General features: G+C 45.9%; 1 protein-coding gene across 1 annotated transcript in view; it reads left to right on the forward strand.

The window, feature by feature from the left end:
* Positions 1–13,163: 13,163 nt before the first annotated feature.
* The window catches only part of NTSR1 (neurotensin receptor 1), a 115,815-nt gene continuing 103,694 nt past the window's right edge, over positions 13,164–25,284 (forward strand). The window contains exon 1 of the mRNA XM_035124085.2: positions 13,164–14,082. Coding sequence (XP_034979976.2) covers positions 13,393–14,082 — 690 coding nt within the window. The 5' untranslated portion in view covers positions 13,164–13,392. The remainder of the gene's footprint in view (positions 14,083–25,284) is intronic.

Below are 25,284 nucleotides of genomic sequence, written 5' to 3' on the forward strand. Positions count from 1 at the left end.
CAGAATACAGTGGTACTATTACTTCCCTTGATCTAGATGCTATACTTGATGCAGCCCAGAATTGCACTGGCTTTTTTAGCTGCTGCATCACACTGCTGACTCATGTCAAGTTTGTGGTCTACCAAGACTCCTAGATCCTTTTCACATGTACTGCTCTCAAGCCAGGTGTCACCCATCCTATATTCGTGCCTTTCATTTTTTTTGCCCAAGTGTAGAAATTTACATTTCTCCTTGTTAAAATTCATCTTGTTTGAGTCAGGTTGGCCATCCATCAGCAGATAGAGTTGGGTGTCATCAGCAGATAGAGTTGGGTGTCATCATTTATTTCTCATTTAAAGGTGAACTGACGTAAACTGTCGATTTCCAAAACAATAAGTAAATGGAAACACAGCTATCGTTTGAAATTCATACAGCTCTGAACTTTGCAATGCTGTTCTCTTGTCATGTAAGATGTACATAAAAGTGCATATTCTAGGGTAAAATATGCATTAAAATGAATATATTAGTGGAAATGGTGTACAAAAATGCATTGCATAAGGAGAAAGCGCATTGCAAAAATTTCTTGATTAGGGGAAACTGCATATAAAAACATGAATATTGGGTTAAGTTGGCACTGGTGAATTTTCATAAAGTTTTTTTTTTAATGCACACTGATATGGAACTGTGGAGAACTGAACTTAAATTAGCAAAAGCGAGAAACTGAGAGAAACCAAAATGGACAGATTCATAGCTAGTAGTCCCTATGAAGGATGGCAGCTGTGAGGATGCAAGAAAAAGTAATCTGTTGCAAGATGATTCATTTTGAAACCTTTCTCTTGTCTTTCTTTTCTTTTCATTTTGGCTATGAAGTCCTCAGAAGACATTTGAGAGCAGTTGCCATGCAACTATAGCAAAGGAAGACTTGCCTCCATCACAGATGGAATAAATACCATCTCCTCAGCTCCATTCCCTTTCTTCGGTGAGCTCATCTGCCCAGTAGGGAGAGCCTCTGAAGGGCAAAATCAAGGAAAACCAAAGAGGGAGACAGGAAATCTCACCGGAATAACCCCAGCACCATACAGACATACAAAGAGCCTGTCGGATCATTCCAATGGTCCATCTAGTTTAGCATCCTGTTCTCAGAGTGGCCAGCTGACACCTGTGGGAAACTGGCAAGCAGGATTTGGCCACAAGAGCCCGCTTGATTGTGTGTGTGTGTGTGTGTGTGTGTGTGTGTGTGTGTGTGTGTACTTTGTAAGCTGCTTTGAGAGCCTCTTGGGGCTACTATAAAGTGGGTTATTAATATATTCTTCTTTCTTTGGCGATCACTCATAGCCAAGTAAGATTGTCTTCCATGAACACAGTTTTAACAGTGAATCCGTAGGTGCCTGTGGAGGCCAATTCTGGATCCACACGTCCTTCCAAAGTGGGGACATGGGTTTCCGGGTGAGAGTTGATCATGGTGAGGGTTTGCCAAGCGTGCCTTCCTCTTAGCATGTTTCTCCCTTTCATCCTGAGTTCGAGCATCTTCAAAGTCTATGACACCTTTGGTAAAGGCTGTTCTCCAATTCGAGCGCTCGCAGGCCAGTGCTTCCCAGTTGTCGATGCTTATACTACATTTTTTAAGATTTGCCTTGGGACAGTCTTTAAACCTCTTTTGTTGACCACCAGCATTACGCTTTCCATTTTTAAGTTTGGAATAGAGTAGCTGCTTTGGAAGACGATAATTGGGCATCCGAACAGCGTGACAAGTCCAAGGAAGTTGATGTTGAAGAATCATTGCTGGTGATCTTTGCTTCTTCCACTACACTGATATTAGTTTGCCTGTCTTCCCAAGTGATGTGTTAATTTTTTCGGAGACACCGTTGATGGAATCTTTCGAGGAATTGGAGATGATCATTCATATATACACATACTATCAGAAGCAGTATTCCTCCAAATACTGGCTGCTGGGCAATCAGGTGGGCAGAATACTGTTTTGCTCAGGTCTTGTTTAAAGGCTTCCTGCAGGCTTCTGGTTGGCCGCTGTGAGAACAGGATGCAGGACTAGATGGGCCATTGGCCTGGTCCAGCAGGTTCTTCTTATGCTATTATGTTTAAGGGTTTGGATTATTATTATTTTGTAGTATATGTCCCTGAGGAGAAAGAGCATCGGATACTAAACATTGGGCAGGTGGGAGGGGGGCAGTAATGGGAATGAGAGACCGCCTCCCCTGCCCCCTATACTGTATGTTATTCAGTCGTTTAGTCGTGTCTGACTCTTCGTGACCCCATGGACCAGAGCACGCCAGGCACTCCTGTCTTTCACTGCCTCCCGTAGTTTGGTCAAACTCATGTTCGTAGCTTCGAGAACATAGTCCAACCAACTCATCCTCTGTCGTCCCCTTCTCCTTGTCTTTCCCAGCATCAGGGTCTTTTCCAGGGAGTCTTCTCTTCTCATGAGGTGGCCAAAGTATTGGAGCGTCAGCTTCAGGATCTGTCCTTCCAGTGAGCACTCAGGGCTGATTTCCTTCAGAATGGATAGGTTTGATCTTCTTGCAGTCCATGGGACTCTCAAGAGTCTCCTCCAGCACCATAATTCAAAAGCATCAATTCTTCGGTGATCAGCCTTCTTTATGGTCCAGCTCTCACTTCCATACATAAAATAATACAATAGAAATTGAGAAGCAGAGACTAGAGGTTGGAGCAAGGCAGGTGGAAGAAGGCGTTGCCTGATGAAGTCTCTCCCCTCAGTTCTTCCTCCAGGCACAGCTTCCTTATGAGGACTCCCAGGGCCAGGGGGTGGGGCAAGGCAGGTGGAAAGAGGCCTTGCCTGATGGAGTCTCTCCCCTCACAGTACAAGATAGATAGATACCAGCAAGCTGGCTGATGTCTAGTGACAGACATAGTGGAAGCTGGTAGATGCTGGTGGCCGATGGAGTTTGGAAGCCAGTAGATGTCGTAAGGCGGAAGCAGGCTGATGTTTGTGGATGTGAGCTGGTTGAAATTCACCTTTCGAAGCTGGTCAACAGGACGCTGGCTGATACTGTATTTGTGGGTAGTAATAATGCATCACTACTGAGGTGCCCCCACAAATGTCATGATCTAGGAAGTATTAGTTTTTGCATTTTGTTGAAAGGGGGGAAATCACTATTTACTAGGGCTGCCAGACACCCAGCAGAGCCAACCTGAAGTCCTTAGGTTTGCCTGCCAGCTTCATTGTATATCAACCGTTTTGACTTGCCTGAAAATCTGGATTGCATTTTACACTTGAGAGGGCAAACGTGGAAAGCGTAACGCTTTCAGTGACATGCGGGCCCACAGCTCTCTCCACCTGTTGGTGTGGTTCACAAAGCAAATAAAATGTGGCCAGATGCGTTTTCACAGATGACTGTTATTTGCATTCATCTCCTGGGCTGGTGTGATGACAACCCACTCCTCCCACCCCACCCCACTGCCCATCACCATACTAATGTGACTGGGAAATTCGGAACCTGTCTTCCATTGCCTCCTGCAGTTTGGTCAAACTCAGGTTGGTACAGTTACAGGGAACCAGGCAAGTTACAGGGAACCAGGCAGAGGGCCTTGTCGGTAGTGGCACCCACCCTGTGGAATGCCCTCCCACCAGAGGTCAAAGAGAACAACAACTACCAGACCTTTAGAAGGCATCTCAAGGCAGCCCCGTTTAGGGAAGCTTTTAATGTTTGATGGATTTCTGTATTTTAATATTTTGTTGGAAGCCGCCCAGAGTGGCTGGGGGGACCCGGCCAGATGGGCAGGGTATAAATAATAAATTATTATTATTATTATTATTAATATTGGTAGCTTCGAGAACACTGTCCAGCCATCTCGTCCTCTGTCACCCCCTTAACCTTGTGCCCTCAATCTTTCGCCCCCTATATAGCTAATTTTAACTTCATTGTGTCCAATCAGTTGCAACCACACAATTTAAAAAGTGAAACATTTGCAGCCTGCGAGCCAGGAAGACCTGGCCACTAAGTGGTGCAGTTGACAATCTTCCACCAAGTCTGTGATTCTGCAAGTAAAATCAAAAAGAAACAGAACAGGGCATTTCAGGAGGGGGAAAGGGAAGGACATGACAGAAGTATATTGGCTACCCACAAACCTCTGAATGTTGTAACTCTTCAGCATGGCTAGGAACAGAGAAACCTGCTATATACTGAGTCAAACCATTGGTCCATAAGCTCGGTACTGTTTACACAGACTACCAGTAGCTCTCCAGGATTTCAGACAACCATGCAAAGCATATCTCTCCCTGCATTTATTTTCTGAAGTCCACAGGTAAGATGCACGATAAAGCCCCACAATAAACTCTGGTTAGTTTAGTTTATTTCTCTTTTCTCAAAATTCTTTGATGTCCTCTGTGCAAATTCATTGTGAATTTTTGCTCTCGGGCAAAACTCAGTCAGTGGTACCTCGTTTTGAGTCTGGGATCCATTCAGGAGCCCCGGACACTCAAGAAAAGGGACACTCAACAGAGCGTCACTCTGCGACACACGTGGGGTGGTTTTCTGCTTCTGCGCATGCGCGAAGTGCAATTTAGTGCTTTTGCGTGTGCACAAGCAACAAACCCGGAAGTAACCCGCAGACATTCCACAGAATGGACGACCAACAGGTACCACTGTACCAACACTGGTCGTCCGCACATGCCAGTTTCTTTAGAGAAGTTCTGAAATTGCAAGTCTGCAGAAGGAACTGAGAGGGAGGAAAGAAACCTGTTTGCATTCCTTGCAGTTGCCACACACACACACACACAGAGAGAGAGAGAGAGAGAGAGTGTGTGTCTCTCTGTGTGTGCAGGCATTTGTGTGTGCATGCGCTGTGATCATCCCTCTTGAAGCACGACATTTAATGACCAAATTCAGTGTACTGAAAAGCCTTTAATTTTCCACACCTCTTTCTAAACACAGGAACTATTTGTAAGCAGGGAAATGGCAAACACAGCCAAAAATGCAATTACCACCTTGGCCATTTGTACAGGCACCCTGGTGCTCTTTGAAAAGCAATACAACTTCCCTGGTTAATTTAAAGCCCGAGGCCAGCAATTTGCCATAACAAAAAAACCGGGGCGCCTCCTGTTCATTTGCTTGAGTGACTGTAAATCAGTTGAGGGCATCATGCATGGGAGAAATTTATCAAAGAGTACATTTCTGGCAGTTGCTTCTATGGAAAAAGGAAATGTGTATCTCTCAGGGGTTACTTTGCAACTGAAGGCTTCCAAATCCCTTGAAGTTACCCAGCCAAGGGAAATTAAAGTACAGCTGCATTAACTGGAATAAAATGTTCCAGATTGTGGTGCGTTAGGGCATGACAAAGGCAAGTTTCCCTAACATTTGGTAAGCTTTCCCCTTCAGGTTCCAAATGAATCTTCATTTTTTTAAAAAAACCTGTTAATAGGTAAGGTCTTGCCAGTGATATTTTCCTAAAAGATTTTTAAGTCAGTGTAACATTTGAGGTTGGCTTTCTCCCCGTCACACAGGGTTTTTATTTTTATTTTAAGTTTCCGGTACAAATACGCCTAAAAGGTCAAGTTGAGTACAAAGGCCAGAGAAGTTAAAAAGAAATAGCAAGGATTGAGGTTGGAGTCAGGGGTAAACAAAGTAAGGATTATTTTATTTTATTTTTGCAGGCACCTGCACCGTTTGAAGGCTACGTCAGAGAAAAGCCCTTTAATATTGCCGAACGGAAGGTTCGCCTTTTCCTGTCGCAATTTCCTTCTCCCCTGAGAGAAGGATCTGCCGATCATTTCAATATAGAAAAGCTACGTTAGGTACAATTACATGCGAATGTAGCAGAGCAGGAGTTCCCCAACTGTGGTCCTCAGAACACCAGAGGTCCACAAGCTTCATTCAGGTAGTCCGAGGCATATATGTGAAGAAGAAGAAGAAGAAGAAGAAGAAGAAGAAGAAGAAGAAGAAGAAGAAGAAGAAGAAGAGGAGGAGGCGGTGGCGTTTGGATTTGATATCCCGCTTTATCACTACCCGAAGGAGTCTCAAAGCAGCTAACAATCTCCTTTCCCCTCCTCCCCCACAACAAACACTCTGTGAGGTGGGTGGGGCTGAGAGACTTCAGAGAAGTGTGACTAGCCCAAGGTCACCCAGCAGCTGCATGTGGAGGAGCGGAGACGCGAACCCAGTCCCCAGATTACGAGTCTACTGCTCTTAACCACTACACCACACTGGCTCTTGAAGGATCCTTACGAGCTGAACTACGTGGAATTCTATGCGATTCAAATTGTAATGCCAATAAAATGCAATGCGGACAACTCCCCATTTACATCATGATTATGTTCCGAGTCACCGTGCACATCAATGGGACGTGCATAAGCCTGCCCTGTTCTGCCCTGCCCCCTTACAGCGCTGAAAACAGCATGCATGTCAGTGGTCGCATGCATGGTGATTGTGTGCAATTGGGGAATTGTCAGTATAAGAAATAAACGAAGCATTATGAGTACAATTTAGAAACATACAGCATCCAGCACAGTGCATTGCAAAATTGCTACAGCAGGCAGAAAAAATCATTGGCAATATCTAAGTGGTTCATGGGAGAGGGGATTTGGGGAACCACAGCTGTAGAGGCTGCGGCTCTGAATAAGGGATGCAATTAATACAGATTTTAGGGTGTTTACTTTTGAGGATAAGAGTAAAACATACACAAAGGGGGCTAGGGCTGCTGTATTCCATAATAATAGTACAGTGGTACCTTGGGTTACGCGGGTGGCGCTGTGGCCTAAACCACTGAGCCTCATGGGCTTGCTGATCAGAAGGTTGGCAGTTTGAATCTCCGTGACGGGGTGAGCTCCAGTTGCTCTGTCCCAGCTCCTGCCAACCTAGCAGTTCGAAAGCACATCAGTGCAACTAGATAAATAGGTATACTGCTGTGACAGGAAGACAAACAGCGTTTCTGTGTGCTCTGGTTTATGTCATGGTGTCCCGTTGCACCAGAAGCGGTTTAGTCATGCTGGCCACATGACCCAGAAAGCTGCCTGTGGACAAACGCCGGCTCCCTCAGCCTGAAAGCGAGATGAGCATCGCAGCCCCATAGTTGCCTTTGACTGGACTAAACTGTCAAGGGGTCCTCTTTTTTTTAGTAATTGTAATCATAATTGTTCAGTATTCCAAAACTCTCTCTTTGACAGAGGTCCCATGGCCACGGTTAGTCACAATCCAGATTAGACTACTGCATTGCATTGCATGTGGGGCTGCCTTTGAGGACGATTCCAAAGATGGTTCACAATTTTAGTGTGGTGCCAATATTTTCTGCCACATTTTTACTGGGGTTTGATGGTGGGTAGGGTAGGAAGGATAAAAAGGTATGAGAACCTAGGGCAAATCTCCATGGAGGTGTGCTGGGTTTGTTTGTTCTTGTTCTATCGTTTGTATAATAATACAAGGTGGTTGAGTGGTGAGTGTTTTGTTTTCAAGTTTGTTTGTTTTTGTTTTTAATTTATGGCTTTGTGCCTGTCTTTGCAAAGCCAGCCTCCTGCACTTCCTGAAAGGCCTAGAAGAGGTCATTACATCATGACCTCCTTACCTTGCCAATGACCATTTCAGGAAGTGTGGAAGTCCAGGAGTCTGTGGCATTTCAGAGTGTTCTAAGAGGGGTGTTTGTTTGGTTTGGTTGTTGTTGTTGTTTTTTAAAGGGGCCTGGTGATTCTTTCTTTTTTTTAAAAAAAAAAGTTGCTACAGGGATGAGTGTGGAAAAGTTGGCACCTTGTTTGTGATTCTAAAGCTTGGACTTGACTAAAGCATTTCTTAGCTAAAAACAAAGTTTAAAAAAGCAAAGACAAAAATCATGTGACAAAAATCAATCAATTTATTGTGTCTAAGCAAAAGCAATGAATGGCAGAGGCTCAAAGCAAGATTTCCCTCTAAAATCATACAACATAGCCATGAGACTCGAGTCAAGCTTTAGTTGAGAATAAGCCGCTCTCATCTTTCCATACTTCCTTTAACGTATTTACTTATTTTATTTTATTTATTACTTATTTCATAAAACTTGCAACAACAACATCAACAACAACCTCAAAGCAATTTACAAAATGAAAAACTCAATGAAGTCATCAGTCCAAACAGTTAAAAACAACTATTTAAAACTTTCCCCAAAAAATCAACAATAAGATTTTTTAAAAACCCAGATTGAAGCACATGCATACTGGATCGGTTTGCCTAAACAAACATGTTTTTATCAGTCACCAAACAGATTCCAGGGAAGGCTCCTGCCTGAGGTCAATATGGGAGATGGACAGGAGGGTTTATCCTTAGGCAGGCTGTTTGCACAATGAGAGCCTTACAAGGTTCGAGAAAGCACAAGATGTCATAAGGAGAATGCTTAAGCAAGAGTGCAAAGGTTTCCTGGACAAACATGAATCTGTTTTCTCTCTGATATGCATGGCAGTGTAGCAGGAGATGGGACAGCCTAGTTGAAAGAAAAATAGCTGCCTGGTAGTGTTTTCTATCAAATCAATTTTGGTTCCTCTCGGTTTCTCGTTTTTCCACGTTTAAGTTCAGTGCTCCACCTTTCTGCATCAAGGTCTCTTTTTGTCCTTTAGTCCTCATCAGCATTGTGGTGCAATCTCTCCAGAAATGCTTGCAGCATTGTGGTGCAATCCTATACTGTATAATAAAGTGCAAGTGTCTCTGCGTCCAGTCCCTGTGTCCGTGGGATTGCGCTACTGCGCATGTGCCCCACAGACAGCCGTTGGGACTTGGAGCGCAGAGACGGAGAGCGTTGGCTGGCGTGTAAGGGAGCTCAGCCTCTCGGCGTTCATAGCAGCTCTCGCAAGAGAATCCAGAGGATGCGCGAGATAGCCCTGTGCTCGCGAGCGAGCTCTATCTCCATGCAGGTGCACTCGCGAGGCCATTTACTTCTCGCATGGACTTACTTCTAAGCGGCAGCGGCCGTTACAAGTGGTGGTGGGCGAGCAATGTCAGCTCTGCGCATGTCCCCGAGGTTGCTAGAGCAACAGGTCTGTTCTAGCACCCGTTAATTTAACGGGCTTCATGACTAGTCTCTCCAGAAATGCTTGCAGGGATGCAACAATTTCCTTAGTGCTATGTTGAATACAACTCATGGAAAATCAGTGGCATTTTAAGAAGGTAACAGCCCTGTTGGGTCAAGCCAGTAGCCCATCTAGTCCAGCATCCTGTTCCCATTGTGGTGAACTATTTGCCTATTGGTGGCGATCACTGTATCTTCTGCATCAACCTTTCTTCGTTTCAGCATCCACTACCCTCAAGAACCACCTTGTTGCTCCTCCAGGGTTTGGCATTATGAAAGAACTTGCTTCCCCGTCTTCCATGTTATACAAAGTGGCATGTCTGGGTCCTTCAATGTTGTGGTATGAGTGACCAGGAGTTAATGAGCTGTTGAGGGTAGGTAAAATTAAAGGACCCCTGGGCAGTTAAACCCAGTTAAAGACGACTATGGGGTTGCAGCGCCCATCTCACTTTTCAGGCCGAGGGAGCCGGCGTTTGCCCACAGACAGCTTTCCGGGTCATGTGGCCAGCAAGACTAAACCACTACTGCACATGGAGGACCGGACAAGTCCAGAGTGCACAGAAACGCCGTTTACCTTCCCACTGCAGGAAGGTTTATTTATCTACTTGCACTTGCTAGGTTGGCAGGAGCTGGGACAGAGCAACGGGAGCTCACCCCATCGTGCGAATTTGAACTGCCGACCTTATGAACAGCAAGCCCAAGAGGCTCAGTGGTTTTAAACCACAGTGCCACCCGATATCCAGGGGTTCAATATTCTGTGTTGCTAGTGATTGATAAATCACTAGTCAAGTTCTGTATCTCATTGTTTCAATCTTAATTTCAGTTTACTACCGTATGTTTTTGCACTGGATAGCGATTTTTTAAAATCCTTATGTAAATTTTTCAGCACTTCAGTGTGCATTTTGCAAGCAACTCTCCCTAATTTTGTGAATTTCTGCACGGCATTTCCACTAAGATATGCGTGTTATGCACATTTTCCCGTAATGCGCACATTTTGTACACATTTGTTGTTGCTCTTTTTGGAGAACTGCGTTGCAAATTTCAAAGAAGTGCAAATCTCAAAAAGATGGTGCATTTTGGTTCGTGAACTGGATGAACATCTCCTTCGTCCCTGCCTGTGTCAGATACTGCCAGTGGTAAATCTCCTTTCACCACAAGCCTTTCACTGATGATATTATTATTATTATTATTATTATTATTATTATTATTATTATTATTATTATTATTATTGCCATGAAAATCCAGGGTCTAGTGGGGAGAAATTCACTGCACAATGATTTCGAGATTAAAATTGGGAGGGTAAGAGGAGGATGAAGTCATACTTCCTGACCCCTCACCTTCCATCACCTCTGTATCAGCTGATCCCCTGTGCCCCTCTTGTTATTTCAGGGCAGCTTCTGACCTTGCAGAGTCACTGGTCAATTTGACCCGCTTCTTGTGCAACCTGTGACTTTTCTATGACTCTTCAAAGCACCTCCCATGTGTTAACAGAGTTGTCCAATTCTGTAAGATAAAGCAGGATTGTTGCAGGTGAAGAGGCAGGGTGAGGATGAAAGAACAAAGGCTTGCCTGAGACTACTTATTGTGTTTATGTTTGGTGTAGGATTCGAACTCAGTGCTTCTCAATTGACAACTCAGCCAGCCCACAGCACTAGGCAAATCTGGCTCTCCCATTAGGCAGATGCTAAGGGTGGGCAGCAGACGTGGTACCACATAGCCTGTCCTATGTGTCTCCCCCCCCCCAAGCTAGCCTGATCCCTTCACCAAATTAAGAGTCATCTGGTAGTTTGGTTAGCATTTGCATGGGTGAGGTACCTCAGGCAGCAGAATGACTAGAGTGTGCCCTGCTTCAGGAGAGCCCAATATGGAGATCCATTAGACAAGGGAGTATGGAAAATTCATCCAGCACTGATAAGGAACCTGTAGCCATCCAGAAGTTGTTGGACTGCAACTACCATCATCTCTGTTGATTGCCCAGGCTGGCTGCGGCTGATGGCTTACTGACCGAACCCAAAGGGTACTCATCAATGGCTCCTCCTCATCCTGGAGAGTAGTGACTAGTGGGGTGCCACAGGGTTCTGTCTTGGGCCCAGTCTTATTCAACATCTTTATCAATGACTTGGATGATGGGCTTGAGGGCATCCTGAGCAAGTTTGCAGGCGACACCAAATTGGGAGGGGTGGCTAACACCCCAGAGGACAGGATCACACTTCAAAATGACCTTAACAGATTAGACAACTGGGCCAAAGCAAACAAGATGAATTTTAACAAGAAGAAATGTAAAGTACTACACTTGGGCAAAAAAAAAAATGAAAGGCACAAATACAGGATGGGTGACACCTGGCTTGAGAGCAGTACATGTGAAAAGGATCTAGGAGTCTTGGTAGACCACAGACTTGACATGAGTCAGCTGTGTGATGCAGCAGCTAAAAGAGCCAATGCAATTCTGGGCTGCATCAATAGGAGCATAGCATCTAGATCTAGGGAAGTAATAGTACCACTGTATTCTGCTCTGGTCAGACCTCACCTGGAGTACTGTGTCCAGTTCTGGGCACCACAGTTCAAGAAGGATATTGACAAGCTGGAACGTGTCCAGAAGAGGGCAACCAAAATGGTCAGAGGCTTGGAAACGATGCCTTATGAGGAACGGCTTAGGGAGCTGGGTATGTTTAGCCTGGAGAAGAGAAGGTTAAGGGGTGATATGATAGCCATGTTCAAATATATAAAAGAATGTCATATAGAGGAGGGAGAAAGGTTGTTTTCTGCTGCTCCAGAGAAGCGGACACGGAGCAGTGGATTCAAACTACAAGAAAGAAGATTCCACCTAAACATTAGGAAGAACTTCCTGACAGTAAGAGCTGTTCGACAGTGGAATTTGCTGCCAAGGAGTGTGGTGGAGTCTCCTTCTTTGGAGGTCTTTAAGCAGAGGCTTGACAGCCATATGTCAAGAATGCTTTGATGGTGTTTCCTGCTTGGCAGGGGGTTGAACTGGATGGCCCTTGTGGTCTCTTCCAACTCTATGATTCTATGATCCTATTATGGGAGCTGGAGTCAAACAGCAACTGCAGGTTTCCCTACAAGAGAAAGTATCTTGGAGAAGGATGATTCCACACCGTGTACTGTTTCCACTACTTGGGTCCCTGTGGAAGAAATGCCAGGGAGCTGGAATTATTTCCAACCTCTCATGATAGTCTTCATAAATAATATATCTAACTCTCTATGAAATCCATATAGCTGAAAAATATGCAAACACTGGTGTACAAGGTGGAAATGTAAAGAAGACCCCCCCCCTTATAAATATTCAGAGGTTTTGAAGATGGGGAAGATGAAAGGAGGAGAGAGCCCTATAAGGAAAATATTGGCCAGCTTTGTGCCAATTTGATTTACACAAAGGGATGGATGAATCTGTCAATTTTCTGTCAATTTCCCTTAGTTTCTCATTTTTCCAATCAGGAATTCAGTTCACATTTCTGCAGCAACTCACAGGGTGTGTTTTTTTCCCCTTTCCTTTTTTAATTCTTGCAAAAAATTCGCAAGCATTTTAAAGTGAATTTCTCTTTATTTTACGCAGTTCTGAATAATACACACACCTCCCAAAAATAGCCCCTTTCTGCATGTTACTGATCTATCATTTTTGTGCACCCTTTCCCCACATGTATTCCCTTTTTGTAGACACTGTTCCACTGGAGGAGCACATTGTGAAATTCAGAGGAAGTGCAAATGTCAAAGGATCGCTGGTGCACTTCTCTTGGCGTAGCAATTTGAGACGCGCAAATTCAGCAGCTTCACCATTACAATGAGAAGAAAATCAAATTTCTCCCCCATCCTTACTTACACATATAATGTATACATGGCCGGGAGAACGGCTCAGCCTCTCTCACTCACTTGCTCATCCTGGGGAATGAGAGAGAGAGAGAGAGAGGGAGAGAGATTATTGTCCTGCTAAACCACATTAGCGCTATTCACATCTGGAGAGTGCAGGAGCCTAAAGAACGAGGCACGCACAAAGAGCCAGGGATGGGGGGAGGAGAGTCAGAGGGGAAAAGACACGGGAGCTGCCTGCTGCCTGGCGCTGGGCTCGCAAGTGGAAACTGCTGCATGCTTTTTCTGGAGCCGCCTCGGTGGCAAGCTGCTTCCAACTGCTCTCCCCTTCCTCTCTCTTATACACACAGAGAGAGGCTTGTCAGCAGGCTCCTCCTCTCCAGCACATTGAAAAACGAGACAAGTTTCCACTTTGGGTTTGCACTCTCGCAGCTTGGCAGCAACGAGCACCAGTCACACCCTCTGCCCAGGCGACAGTTTCCAGGCAGCCTCCCTCAAAAGCTGGGTACCAGTTGGGGCTGGAGAGCATCCTTAAAGCAAGCATCCTCAGTGACGCTCCAGGAAGCCTTCTGCTCTGCGAGGAGAGCCGACATGCACCTTAACACAACTTCTTCGCTCTACCAGCTGGGATACCTTATGGGTCAGTTTCACTTGCTGCCCACCAACTACGTGATGCCTTCAGCTGGGAACGTCTCCAATGCTTCGGAGCTTGGGTCTAAGGTGCCCAATGAGGAGGACCTGGACGTGAACACGGACATCTACTCCAAAGTCATGGTCACCGTCATCTACTTGGTGCTCTTCCTGGTGGGGACCATTGGGAACTCCATCACTGCCTACACCCTGGTGCAGAAAAAGTCCCTGCAGAACCTGCAAAGCACCGTCCATTACCACCTGGCCAGCCTGGCGTTCTCCGACCTGCTCATCTTCCTCCTCTGCATGCCCATCGAACTGTACAACTTCATCTGGGTGCATCACCCCTGGGCTTTCGGAAACGACATCTGTAAGGGCTACTACTTCCTGAGGGACGCCTGCACCTATGCCACTGCCCTCAACATCGCCAGCCTCAGTGTCGAAAGATATATGGCCATCTGCCACCCTTTCAAAGCCAAGAGCATCATGTCCAGGAGCAGGACCAAAAAATTCATCAGCTGCATCTGGGTCGCCTCGTTCCTGCTGGCCATTCCGATGATCTTGACCATGGGAGAGGTATACAAGCAAGATCCAGGCACTGTGATCTGCACCCAGATAGTAGAAGCGTCCACACTGAAAGTTGTCATCCAGGTCAGTTTCTATGGCTGCTTTGTTTTCTATTGCTGCTGGCAGCTTGTCTAAACTGCACCCGGCTCTAGCTATGTTTAATACCTAGAGATCAGGGATTAGTTAGTGACTTAGGGGGGAAAAATGAAAACATAGCAAGCAGACGCTCATTTTCCTATAAAGCCATAAGCTTTCCCCTGTCGCAGCAGATGACAGAAGCTCTCTCTCTCTCAAGCACGCTCAGTTCCTCGTGTTGCTCTCTCGTCGGGAGTCCTTGCGTGCCGCTGTTCCCAAATGACCGAAGCAAGCAAGCTTGCTGAACTTTCCAGGAGAGCTGCTTGCAATTCTATAAAGGCTGTTTCCCACATGACACAGTGTAAAGCAACATCTACGATTTTTAGGAAAGTGTTCAGGGAAAAGAAAAGTGAAATGTACATGCAACAAACACACATGAGTCCCACATGTACAATTATGAGCTGGTGGAGTTTGGCTCCGGGCTCCCAGCTGCAAGTATGCTCGCTTGCAAACTCAGGGTTGTTGCCTGTGTAATGTGTGAAAATGTCCTAAGATTCAAAAGCAAAGCTGAGTGCTGTCGGCCGCAATGAAATGGGAAGCTGAGCTCTACAAACTGTATAAACTGTACAAATCCAGCAGATTTGCATGATTTCTCTTTATTATTTAGACGATTAAGTCTGAAATGTTTACTATTTAGTTTTAATTTATTCTGCTTTTGTGCTCAAGAGGCAATGAGCTTTCTAGCCAGGGCACTGAAATTCATTCTCTGACCACTGGAAATCTTATTCAGGAACTCACTGGGGTCCTGGGATTTCCCCATATGCTACAAAAAATTTCACTCAACAACGGGGACTAGAAACTTGCTTTTAAACAAAAAGGAAAGTAGAGCTTCTCAAGAAAAGGGAGCTTTTGCCCTATTGACAGATTGTACCTTTTTTTTCCTTTTCTGAGCTTGCACATGTAATACACACTTGCCCTGGTTATGAGGGAGGCCCTGGCTGTCCATGGTTATTAAGTGTGCAAAAGATGCTAAAACATTCCCTGAAGTTGCTCTCAGGCATATCAGACTGGGAAGGAAGAGTGTGGAGTTCCATGTTAATTCATAGTAAAGCAAACCAGTACATGTGCAAAAGAATCATTTGCGCAGCTGCATGCTGAGATTAAAATGCCACATTGTTGAGAAATGCCACCAGGGCTACTGTTCAGCCGTGTTATATTTTATTGGCTTGTTCCTAGAAGGGGCACACACGTTCCTAAACGTGTGCCAATGTGCCTGATGGTGGATAACATAACGAGGACAAACCAAGGCATTTGGGCTGGGAAGTGGATGCGAAAAGACATTAACAGCTGAGAGCTATTGTGCATGGACCTCACTGCACCCCAATACTATGAATGAGAAGTTGTCATTGGGGCTTCACTGGGAATTTTGCATAGGACTGCAATGTGAAACCCAAAATGCTGTGTTTTTCCATAAAAGTGATTTTCAGTGCGTTCCTAAAATTAGCTTTGAGCTAACTGTGGATACCCTTACAGTCTTACAGGCAAAGGCTATTCATGTTTATTGGAAGCATGTAGGCATGGATAGAGTAGCATCCTTTGATTTCAACACTTTAGGTTGAGCAACTTAATCATTGATTGTCACATGCATCCTGACTTCAAGAAGGCTTAAGTGGTTTGTGGATCAGGCAGTGCATTCCAGCTTCAGGAAGGTGTGCTATGTGTTCTGGAGTGCGATTGGTGCTCGCACCAAACACACCTCAGCAATTTGTGCAATGCTCAGCAATGCTGAGAGGGGCTGAGGTGTGGGGAACTTGTCTCTAAATACAAAGCAAGTGGAGCTTGGGTTCTTGGGTTTAAGGGAGTTGAATTTTGCCAAAATACTGTGCTCAGATTGGTTTGTGGATGGACCCTACAGAGTGGAGGGTTATTTCGATGTCACGGTGGATGGGAAGAATTCTGCATGTGTTCTTAAGGTTTACCCAAGCATGAATTTAAGTGCAAGCAAACTTTGAATCAATATCAGTGTCAAACAAGTAGCATCGCTTTTAGCCAGCTGCAAAATGAAAAAAAAGAAATAAAAGAGAAGAAAAGCAACAAAGCGACCCTTGTTTCTAAAAGGAAGCACTTCAGGACTAAATGTCTCGCAGATCCATAGGAGAACAAAGGCAGTTTCCTGTCCTAGCGATGTATCCGAGGCCCAGAGGGATGCCAAAGAAAGTCAAGGAGCAACATCCTTCTCCAAAATCAAGGCAGAATAAACTTTGTTCCATGCGTCTGTAGGAACACATTACTTAGGAGCGCGCTACCTGACCTAAAGTAATTGTGGAAGTCAGTAAGTGTGAAAAGGACACATTTTGGCCTCCTTTTTAAAAGCATGCATACAGTAAGGTAGGGGTTCTGAGCTGTGTTAGTGACCCTGAGGTCCCGGGTTCAATCCATGACATCACCAGGTAGGGCTGGGCAAAGAACTTTGCCTGAGACCCTGGAGAGCCACTGCCATTCATTGTAGACGATACTGAACTTGATAGACCTATGATATGACTCAGTAAAAGTCAGATTCCTATGGACTATCCCATGAAGTGCCACAGAGGATAGCTAGAGGTGGGAATTGCTCCAATGAATCCCTTCTAAGCTGAGCAGTAGGACACATGTCTCCTAGTACTCTGTGCTGGGATAAGATTCCTGGAGATTGTTTCTCCTATGGAAGTTGGGAAAGGCTTCCTACATGATTCAGAACCCCAGTCATTCAGTGGGGTTTTCCATTCTACACTAGTGGCAGGTTGTGCCTGAACGGGGAAAAGTTCCATGGCTATAATTACACCCTTTACTTATCCTCTTTTTCTTCCAGCCAGTAATAAGGATGTGTAGAGGGATATCCCTTTTGCGGCTGTGGTGGGTTTTTTTTGGGGGGGGGTGATTTTCATAACTAACATTCTAAAATGCAGATTTTATGGGAATACAGGAGATTTGAGGAGGAACTGTGTATTTGCCTGAACTAGAGGCAGTGTTGGTCTGCCGTAGTCAAAACAAAATTTAAAAAATTCCTTCCAGTAGCACCTTAGAGACCAACTATTATAAGCTTTCGTGTGCATGCACACTTCTTCAGATACTGGTGAACCTGGTTGTTGTGCTCCTTCTGGGGTAGTTTGTCCACCTTTGGCCCCCAACCTGCACTCAGCTCTCACCTGTTGCTACTAGAAGCGGCCAGCATGCAACAGCGGCCACACCCCAGGAAACAGCTCTGAGGGGCTGGCTAAACCAGGTGAGGGTAGCCAATGGGTATCACCCCTTGCTGAGTTAGGGACTTGCATTCAAAAGATAGGCTTCTGTGAATTGAGCAGAGGAGACCAATAGTGGCTCCAATGGTCAAGAAAGCAGTTTCTGCATGCAGCAGCGGAGGAAGCCGGTCAGGCACCTGGGGCAGCGCACCCAGGGGCAGGGCAAGCCGCACTGCGGGGCCCCTGGAGTCTGCCTGCCTCCTTCCACTCAGCCACCCTACAGCTGGGAAGGAGCCGGTGGGCAGACCGTTTGGGCAGCACCGAGCCTGCACGTGCTCAAACCACTGCATCTCTCTCCCAGGAGAGATGCATGGCTCGGTCGTGCTGCAGGCCCTGCGGTGTGTGCTGCCCAGCATTTTGTCAACCCCCTCAGTGGTGACAACTGGGGGTGGCCCACACCCACCGCACCCCCTTCCTCCACCCCTGTCTGCACGTGCTGTAGAGGGAAGTGAGGGGCAGATAAACCTTCACTGCCTTCATCTTTGGCCCTGCACAAATCCGTAGTGAAGTCCCTAAGGTGGTTGAATGATGCCTTGCTTGCCACCTTCCAACAACTCCAGAAGCCAAGCCGGTGCTAACCGTCTTTCCTTTGGACTGCATCAGTGAGACTGAGAAGGACGTCTTGTCATCTTGGAAGCCTAGGACCTCCGCACAAACTGCCCAGGGTTGTACCCCAAAGAGGGCATTTCGGTGCTGCTGCTGAAACGGTTTGACCCCCCCTCCCCTCCCCAGAGGCATATTCCATTATCTTTTGAGAAAGACACCTCGCTGGGAGAACCACAATGCAAAAATTGGAGGAAGGATAGTTGTGTTTCAGTTCAAGGATTGTTTCAGGAAACAGCAAATTGGACAGATTTGGCTGTAAATGTGTGTTTCCCCCTCATCCCTAACTAGGGCTGGGGGAGGGACTCCAGTTCAACACCCCTCCTAGCCATGTCGCTTAGGGGTTCCGTCACTAAGCTTAGTCTGCTTCACAGAGTTGTTGCGGGAATAACATGGGGAAGGAGACGATCATATGTGCTGCCTTAAATAACTAATAAATAATAAAGCCTTGCCTGCCCTCGCTTCAGAAAGAAGGTAGAGGTCTATCTTTCCCCGTAACTGAAGCAAGGAGTAATAGCAGATTTACTCCAGGAACGGTGCTCACATGTTTCCTGCACTAAGAATGCCACTGGGAACATTTTAAACTATTGGAGCAGGAAGGCTCTGCAATAGCCTTTAAATGCTCCAGGGAGCTCTTTGGTGACGGACGTATTTTGTGAACAAATGTGACCTGGGGGCATTCTGTGCAGTAAATGACAATTGTGAGTGCAGTTCAAATGAGGGATATCTACTCCCTCATTAAAAATCTGCATTGAAATTTGCAACCCTTCCGATTCCAAACAAAGTTCCTTCTTCACAAATTACTATTGATGCAAATCATCCATAATATGATAAAGAATAGTAGAGCAATAGATAAAATTTCATCATAAAAACCTGGACCAAAATGAGGCACATGAGAGAAGAATGGAGGCAGAATTATTATAGAATTTAAGATGGGGAATGTTCTTGGGTGTCATCTCACCTTACCCTCCCTGGTCAGGAATCTGGCAGCTACAGCTTCCAGACAAATGCCCCACCCAATCTCTGCTGAAAATACCGCCAAGAAAAGGAGAGTCCACTAAGAGTTGCTTGTTCTATATTGCTCCAGAGAATGGGACTAGAGTAGAGAGATGCAAATTGCAGGAAAGCAGGTTTAGGCTTAATGGTAGGAGAACCCTCCTAGGAAGAAGGGCCATTTGATGTTGGGACAGACTTGCCTCATACTTTTGAAAGCCCTTCAGGTACTTGAAGACAGAAATCATGTCTCCACTTCACCTTCTCTTCTCCAAGCTAAACACACCCAGGTCTTTCAACCATTCCTCGTAGGGCTTGGGTTCCCGTCAGTCAGTGAGAAATGAGAAATGGCATGTGTGGCAGAATCAGTAAGGGGAGGCAGGATCAGTGTTGTGAGAGAGAGATAAAAGAAGGCATCCAGTGCAAAAGGAGAACAGTCACCTGGTATAGCACAAAAAAGAATTTAGGAGGAAAACTTGAGTGCTAAGATTGGCTTAGGAGAATGGTGAAAAATACGGACACAAAATAACACTGAGATTCCTATCAGCAAGAATTCATGGAAACATCCTGAAATGAATCCATTGTTTTGCATTAAACACCAGGCAAATATAACAAGGGCTGGATCTAGACACATTTTAAAAAAACCATTTCAGGAAAACACATTTTAAAACTCATAATGGGAAATCACATTGCTGAAGGATCAAACTCTACAGCGCCATCTGGCATTACAGTGTTATAACACTTTAAAAAACAACAACTAATGTAGCTGAGTCCAATATCAGCACTCAAGTCTCACCTAAATATTGGTGGAGTTTTAGCATCAAGGGTACCTTTTATAACATGTGGTAGTCTTGTGACGAGGCATCAAAGTTCTGCACTCTGGTTTTCAAGGAGATAAGGGAGATCACTCAACAATAAGGGTTGCGGAATCCACAAATGGGGTTGTTGTCCCTTTCTGACGAAGAGCAGAAAAGCTTACTTTACAAATAACTGATTGTATCTCTGTTAGTGGCTGCAGGGGCGAACGGTGCCGCTTGGCTGCTCGGGGCAGCACCCCTGGGGGTGGGGTGCCGCTCCGCAGCGCGCGTGCATCATGACGCATGCATCATGATGTCATGATGCACGGTGCACGCGCCAGGACAAACTGCACATGTCCGCACATGTGCAGTTTGTCCGGGTTGGCGCTGGCGCTGCCGCTCGGCTGGCGCGCTCTGAAGCAGAGCGCGCTATGGAGCGGTTTGCCACCGCCGCTGCCGCCGCCGCCCACCAACCCACTCCATAGCACGCTCTGATTCTTCTTTCCTGCTCAGGCGGAGGAGGCGAGGGGTAGGCCAGGGGCTGGGGGCGCTGCCCCCACTGCCCCCGCCAGACTGGAGCTAGGGGCGGCCTGCCCCCTACGCCCCTCCCTTGCTACGCGCCTGAGTGGCTGCTCAGCAACTTGTCACTTGGAACTGGAAAACTTTGGACAACTTAACATTAGGCTCTGGTTTGGCCACTGGGAGCACAGGATGCTGGACTGTGTGGGTCATCGGCCTGATCCAGCGGGCTTTTATGTTATTATAAGCAAATCCTTTGGGTGGGTTCCTACAGGAGAAGGTAGAGGTTCTTCACTGTGTGTTCAGATCCCACACATGCTCTTTGCTTGCATTGCCTCTCTAGGGGAAAGCCAGGCTGACATGTGGAGGTTGAGGAGAGTGGCATGGGGGACCATCTCTGTGCCCTGGCTATTCGTAGCTTTGTTTAACTAAACGAGCATTGAAAGCATGTGCTCCAAACAGGGAAAGTCAGAAACAGCTATTGGGCGCTACTCAGCTGCTTGACCCCATGCATCTGGTCTAATGCTGTTTCTTCCTTTGGATAGGAGTTAAAAACAGCTTCCCCTCCCTCTTTTCATCCTTTTAAGTTATTCTTTCTCTTGTTAGGAAAATGTCAAGAGACATCGGGTTAAACAAGCATCCTACTTCCTTCCCACCTCAAAATTACATTTCTCTGCTCTATGGCAACAGACCGTGGTTGCAACAGCAGCAAAAGAAAACTAAAAAACCCACTTTGAAATGAGCTGAATTCTTGCGAGGCAAAAGAACAGCACTGAAGGCACAAAGGGTGGCTGTCTCCCAAGTATTTCTCTGTACCATTTTCCAAGGAGAATTCAGCATCTTGTTGCTTGAGGCTGTTCTGTTAAAAAAAAAGCAGCAGCAACTTCTGGGAGCCGTAAAGTGGGAATGCAGTCTCTGTGCTGGGGGATATGAATGTGCCATGCAAAATGAATTCTTGCTGCGCTTCTGAATGATTTACTGCTCTGGATCTGCCCCATTCCATAGAAGGTAAAGGTAAAGGGGCCCCTGACCATCAGATCCAGTCGTGTCCGACTCTGGGGTTGCAGCGCTCATCTCGCTCTATAGGCCGAGGGAGCCAGCGTTTGTCTGCAGACAGCTTCCGGGTTATGTGGCCAGCATGACAAAGCTGCTTCTGGCAAACCAGAGCAGTGCACGGAAACGCCGTTTACCTTCCCGCCGGAGCGGTCCCTATTTATCTACTTGCACTTTGATGTGCTTTCAAACTCCATTGCAGGGATTCGAACCGCCGACCTTCTGATCAGCAAGCCCTAGGCTCAGTGGTTTAACCCACAGCGCCACCTGGGTCCCCATTCCATAGGAAGGAGTAATTCTGCTTCATACCTGCTCTGCATCAGGCATGTTTGAATAGTTCAAGCATTCCAGTGTTGGGACACACACAGCAAAATTATCCAGTCCCTGCTCTGGTCTCATGTAGTGATTTTGCCAGAGTGGATAGTCTACTCTGACTGACAGTTCTTCAAATCCCAGGCTAAGTATCTTTACCATCACCTGTTGCCAAGGCTTGTCTGCATGCCAAGCATATGCTAAAGTCCTTCTCCAACCATAGGCTGGTGTCTGTCCCGCATCCCATAGGAAAGACTCTCGGGATCACGAAGAAACAATGGTGATAGTCGTCTCTGAGGGTAGATCAGTTTTACTCTTAAACACTCTGAAATCCAACCTTTTCTGGTGTGCACATGAAATGTGACTCCAATCTTAATACAGGAAAGAAGCATGTTTCCTTTATCATGCATTTGGGTAACCCTGCTGTGACATCAATAGAAGTCAGGGGACCATACTTAAAAACTCTTAAAATTGGCATGATCCAGAACATCAGGTCACACCCCACCCTGTGATCTGTCAGAGTTTGCCTTTCCATTTCCTGGCCTGTGTTGCCTTAATGTTTCGCCCTGTAAAACGGGGACAAACTTTTGCGTAAATAAGAGCGTACGGAAAAACCCATCTGGTCTAGCATCCAGTTCTCACAAACTGTCCAATCAGTTGCCTATTGGAAGCTCACAAGCAGGATCTCAGAAGGGGGCTCTCCTTTACTGGAGGTTTCTAAGCAGAGGTTGGATGGTCATCTGTCAGAGATTCTTCCGCTGTGATTCCTGCATTTCAGGGCGTTAGCCTAGATCAGCCTTGGGGACCCTTCCCACTCTTTCATCATGTGATTCTATGACCCAAGTGCAACTGTGCTCTCCCCAGTTGTAGATTCCCAGCAGTTAATATCCGGAGGCATCCCGTCTCCCGCAGGAGAGACAGAACACGATCTAGACAGACGTTTTGCCTTGTTCTTTCATTATGCCTCCTTTGTGTGCAGCCTTGCAGATCTCTTCCTTCTGCCTTTTAATTGCTGCAGCTCTTTACTTTAATGGAGTGCCTGTAATCCAGGTAACTTGACATGGATCAATAAACCACCAGCCTCCCGTTGAGTGAGACATCCCATCCTCCCTTACTTTCCTTTGCATTTCGGATTCTACGGTCTCAAACTGAGACAGTCTTCATGTGCAGAGGCAAGCTGAGCCAACAGCTACTTGATCAAGGCCCGTCATTGACTTTCTGGCTGAGCAGCGAGAGATCTGGACATATGAAAATGATTTATAATGAAGCTGGGAAAGCTGGGCCCCCCACGGCAGATGTTTTGAACTACTGCCTCCATCATCTCTGACTACTGGCCATGCTGATGGGAGTTGGTGTCCAACATTACTTAGAGGGCTGCAAATAGGGAGAGGCAAATGTATCAATTTCTCATTTTAAAAATCTTATCCTCGGTTCTCCATATTTCCACATCAGTTGGCCATTTTTTTAAAAAGTCCTCATTAAAATTTGTCAATGTTTTAGTTCAAATTCCTCCAAATATGCACACCTTTATGTGCATCCCCCCCCTAATATGCTCTCCCCAGGTAGACTCACCTGGTGCCTTTGCTATATATCTTTAGACACCAGTCAAAAATATTCCTCTTCTCCAAAGCCTTTGGCTAATTAAACAATCTATGGCCTTTTAAACTCTGCGTGCCGGGAGGGGTTGCTGTTTTTGTTTGTTACTATGGTATTATTTTTATGTTTTTATATTGTAAACCACCCTGTGATCCTAAGATTAATTGATTGATTATCGCAAAGCAATTTTCCCTGATATAATGCATTTTTGCTCATTATTTTCACTAATCTATGCCTTTTAAAGAAATGTGCAGTCTACCCAAATTTATCCATTTTTGTACATATTACTTGACCCATGGATTGCATTGCAAAATTCAGAGAGGAGCAAATTTCAAAGGATAGCTCTATTTCAGTCTGCAAGTGGTTTTCAAAAATGTGAAATTGTTAGGCCGGACTTCAAATGTTCCATCCCTTGGCACAGGCTCCCATCCCTTCCTTACAATGAATCACACCAGCCTGCCTCTAGCCCAGAGTTGCATATTTTAATTTGACTGGCAAAGGCTTTCCATGATCTCAGGCAGGGATCCTTCTCAAAATTCTTGCCTTTAGATGCTTTTAATTGTAGATGCCAAGATTTATGCCATAGGAAGGCAGAATTCAGATCCACAAGCCTGATTCTTTCTCACCTTGATGTTTCTTTTGGTGCTGTTCTCCAACATTTCTATTCAGTTTAAAACACAGTACAAAACAGAATCCTCAGCACTTAGAAATCATTCCAGATTCCCCCCTCTCCCAGAACCCGGCAAGCCTTGAAAGTAGGAGAGCAAAGAGCTCAAAGGCAGAGGGCACTTCTCAGCACCCATAAGTAATGATGCATGAAGGGAGCGGGGGGTGGAGACTCACTCGGGACAATGCCATTATTCCAAGAGGCTGCAGTGACATCGTGCAACAGATACATTTGGGAGCACAGCCCAGTACTTTTTTCACAGCAGAAGCAATCACCTCCTTTGCTGGAGTAATAGTTGCCATTGCTGAACCACAACTCCCATCCCATATCTTTGACCATTGGTCACACTGGTGGGGGTTGATGGGAGTTGGAGTCTAACAATATCTGGAGAGCCATAAGCCACACACACCCTGCAGTGCTGAGTGTCAGGAGGCAAAGGACCCAACCCCTGTGGCAGGTTGCCAGGAACGGATAAGACAAGGAAAAGTTCTTACCAACTGCTTTTTATTCAATATTCACAGAGAGAGGCTTGGAAATGCAGCTTCTTGGAATAATGGCATTGTCCCGAGTGAGTCTCCACCCCTCCTCCCTTCATGCATCATTACTTATGGGTGCTGAGAAGTGCCCTCTGCCTTTGAGCTCTTTGCTCTCCTACTTTCAAGGCTTGCCGGGTTTTGGGAGGGGGGGGGATCTGGAATGATTTCTAAAGACACTGAGCTGTTGCTCCCCTAGTGCTGCTTCTGCTTCTTCTTCTTCCTCCTCCTCCTCCTCCTCCTCCTCCTCCTCCTCCTCCTCCTCCTCTCCCATTATTTCCCAGCTTTCCCCCTCACCTGCCTCTGAGCTGTCATCTTCCTCAAACCCCTGCTGTAATTCTGAACTGCCTTCTTCTTCACTGGAAGGGTCAGGCTGGGGAGGTGGTCTCCACCATTCCTCCTCTGCCCCGTCCCTGACACTGAGCAACAGCAGAGCCTCAGGATCTGTCTTAAGTGCTGAGGATTCTGTTCTGCACTGCGTTCTAAACTGAATAGAAATGTTGGAGAACAGCACCAAAAGAAACAGCAAGGTGAGAAAGAATCAGGCTTGCGGATCTGAAATTCTGCCTTCCTATGGCATAAATCTTTTATTCGAGGGAAAGCTGTGTGATGTCACATCACAAAAGAAAGGCAGCTTATCTTCCTGAACGTGCATGGCATTTCCCAAGATTGACTAATCCTACCCTCATTGCACCAGGAAGCCCGTCTTGTGGCTGGATCGAAATTAAATAAGTCTTTGCTTTCACTACTTTATATAATCACTTGGCTTACTGAGCTCTGCCAGTTCTTACATAATTTTGTGTATGTGTCTGTTGATTATAAAGCATTTGATTTTTCTTGCAAGCTGTCCGTGGCAGGGA

The sequence above is a fragment of the Zootoca vivipara genome, chromosome 7 (genome assembly GCF_963506605.1).
Source record: "Zootoca vivipara chromosome 7, rZooViv1.1, whole genome shotgun sequence".
Taxonomy (NCBI): Eukaryota; Metazoa; Chordata; class Lepidosauria; order Squamata; family Lacertidae; genus Zootoca; species Zootoca vivipara.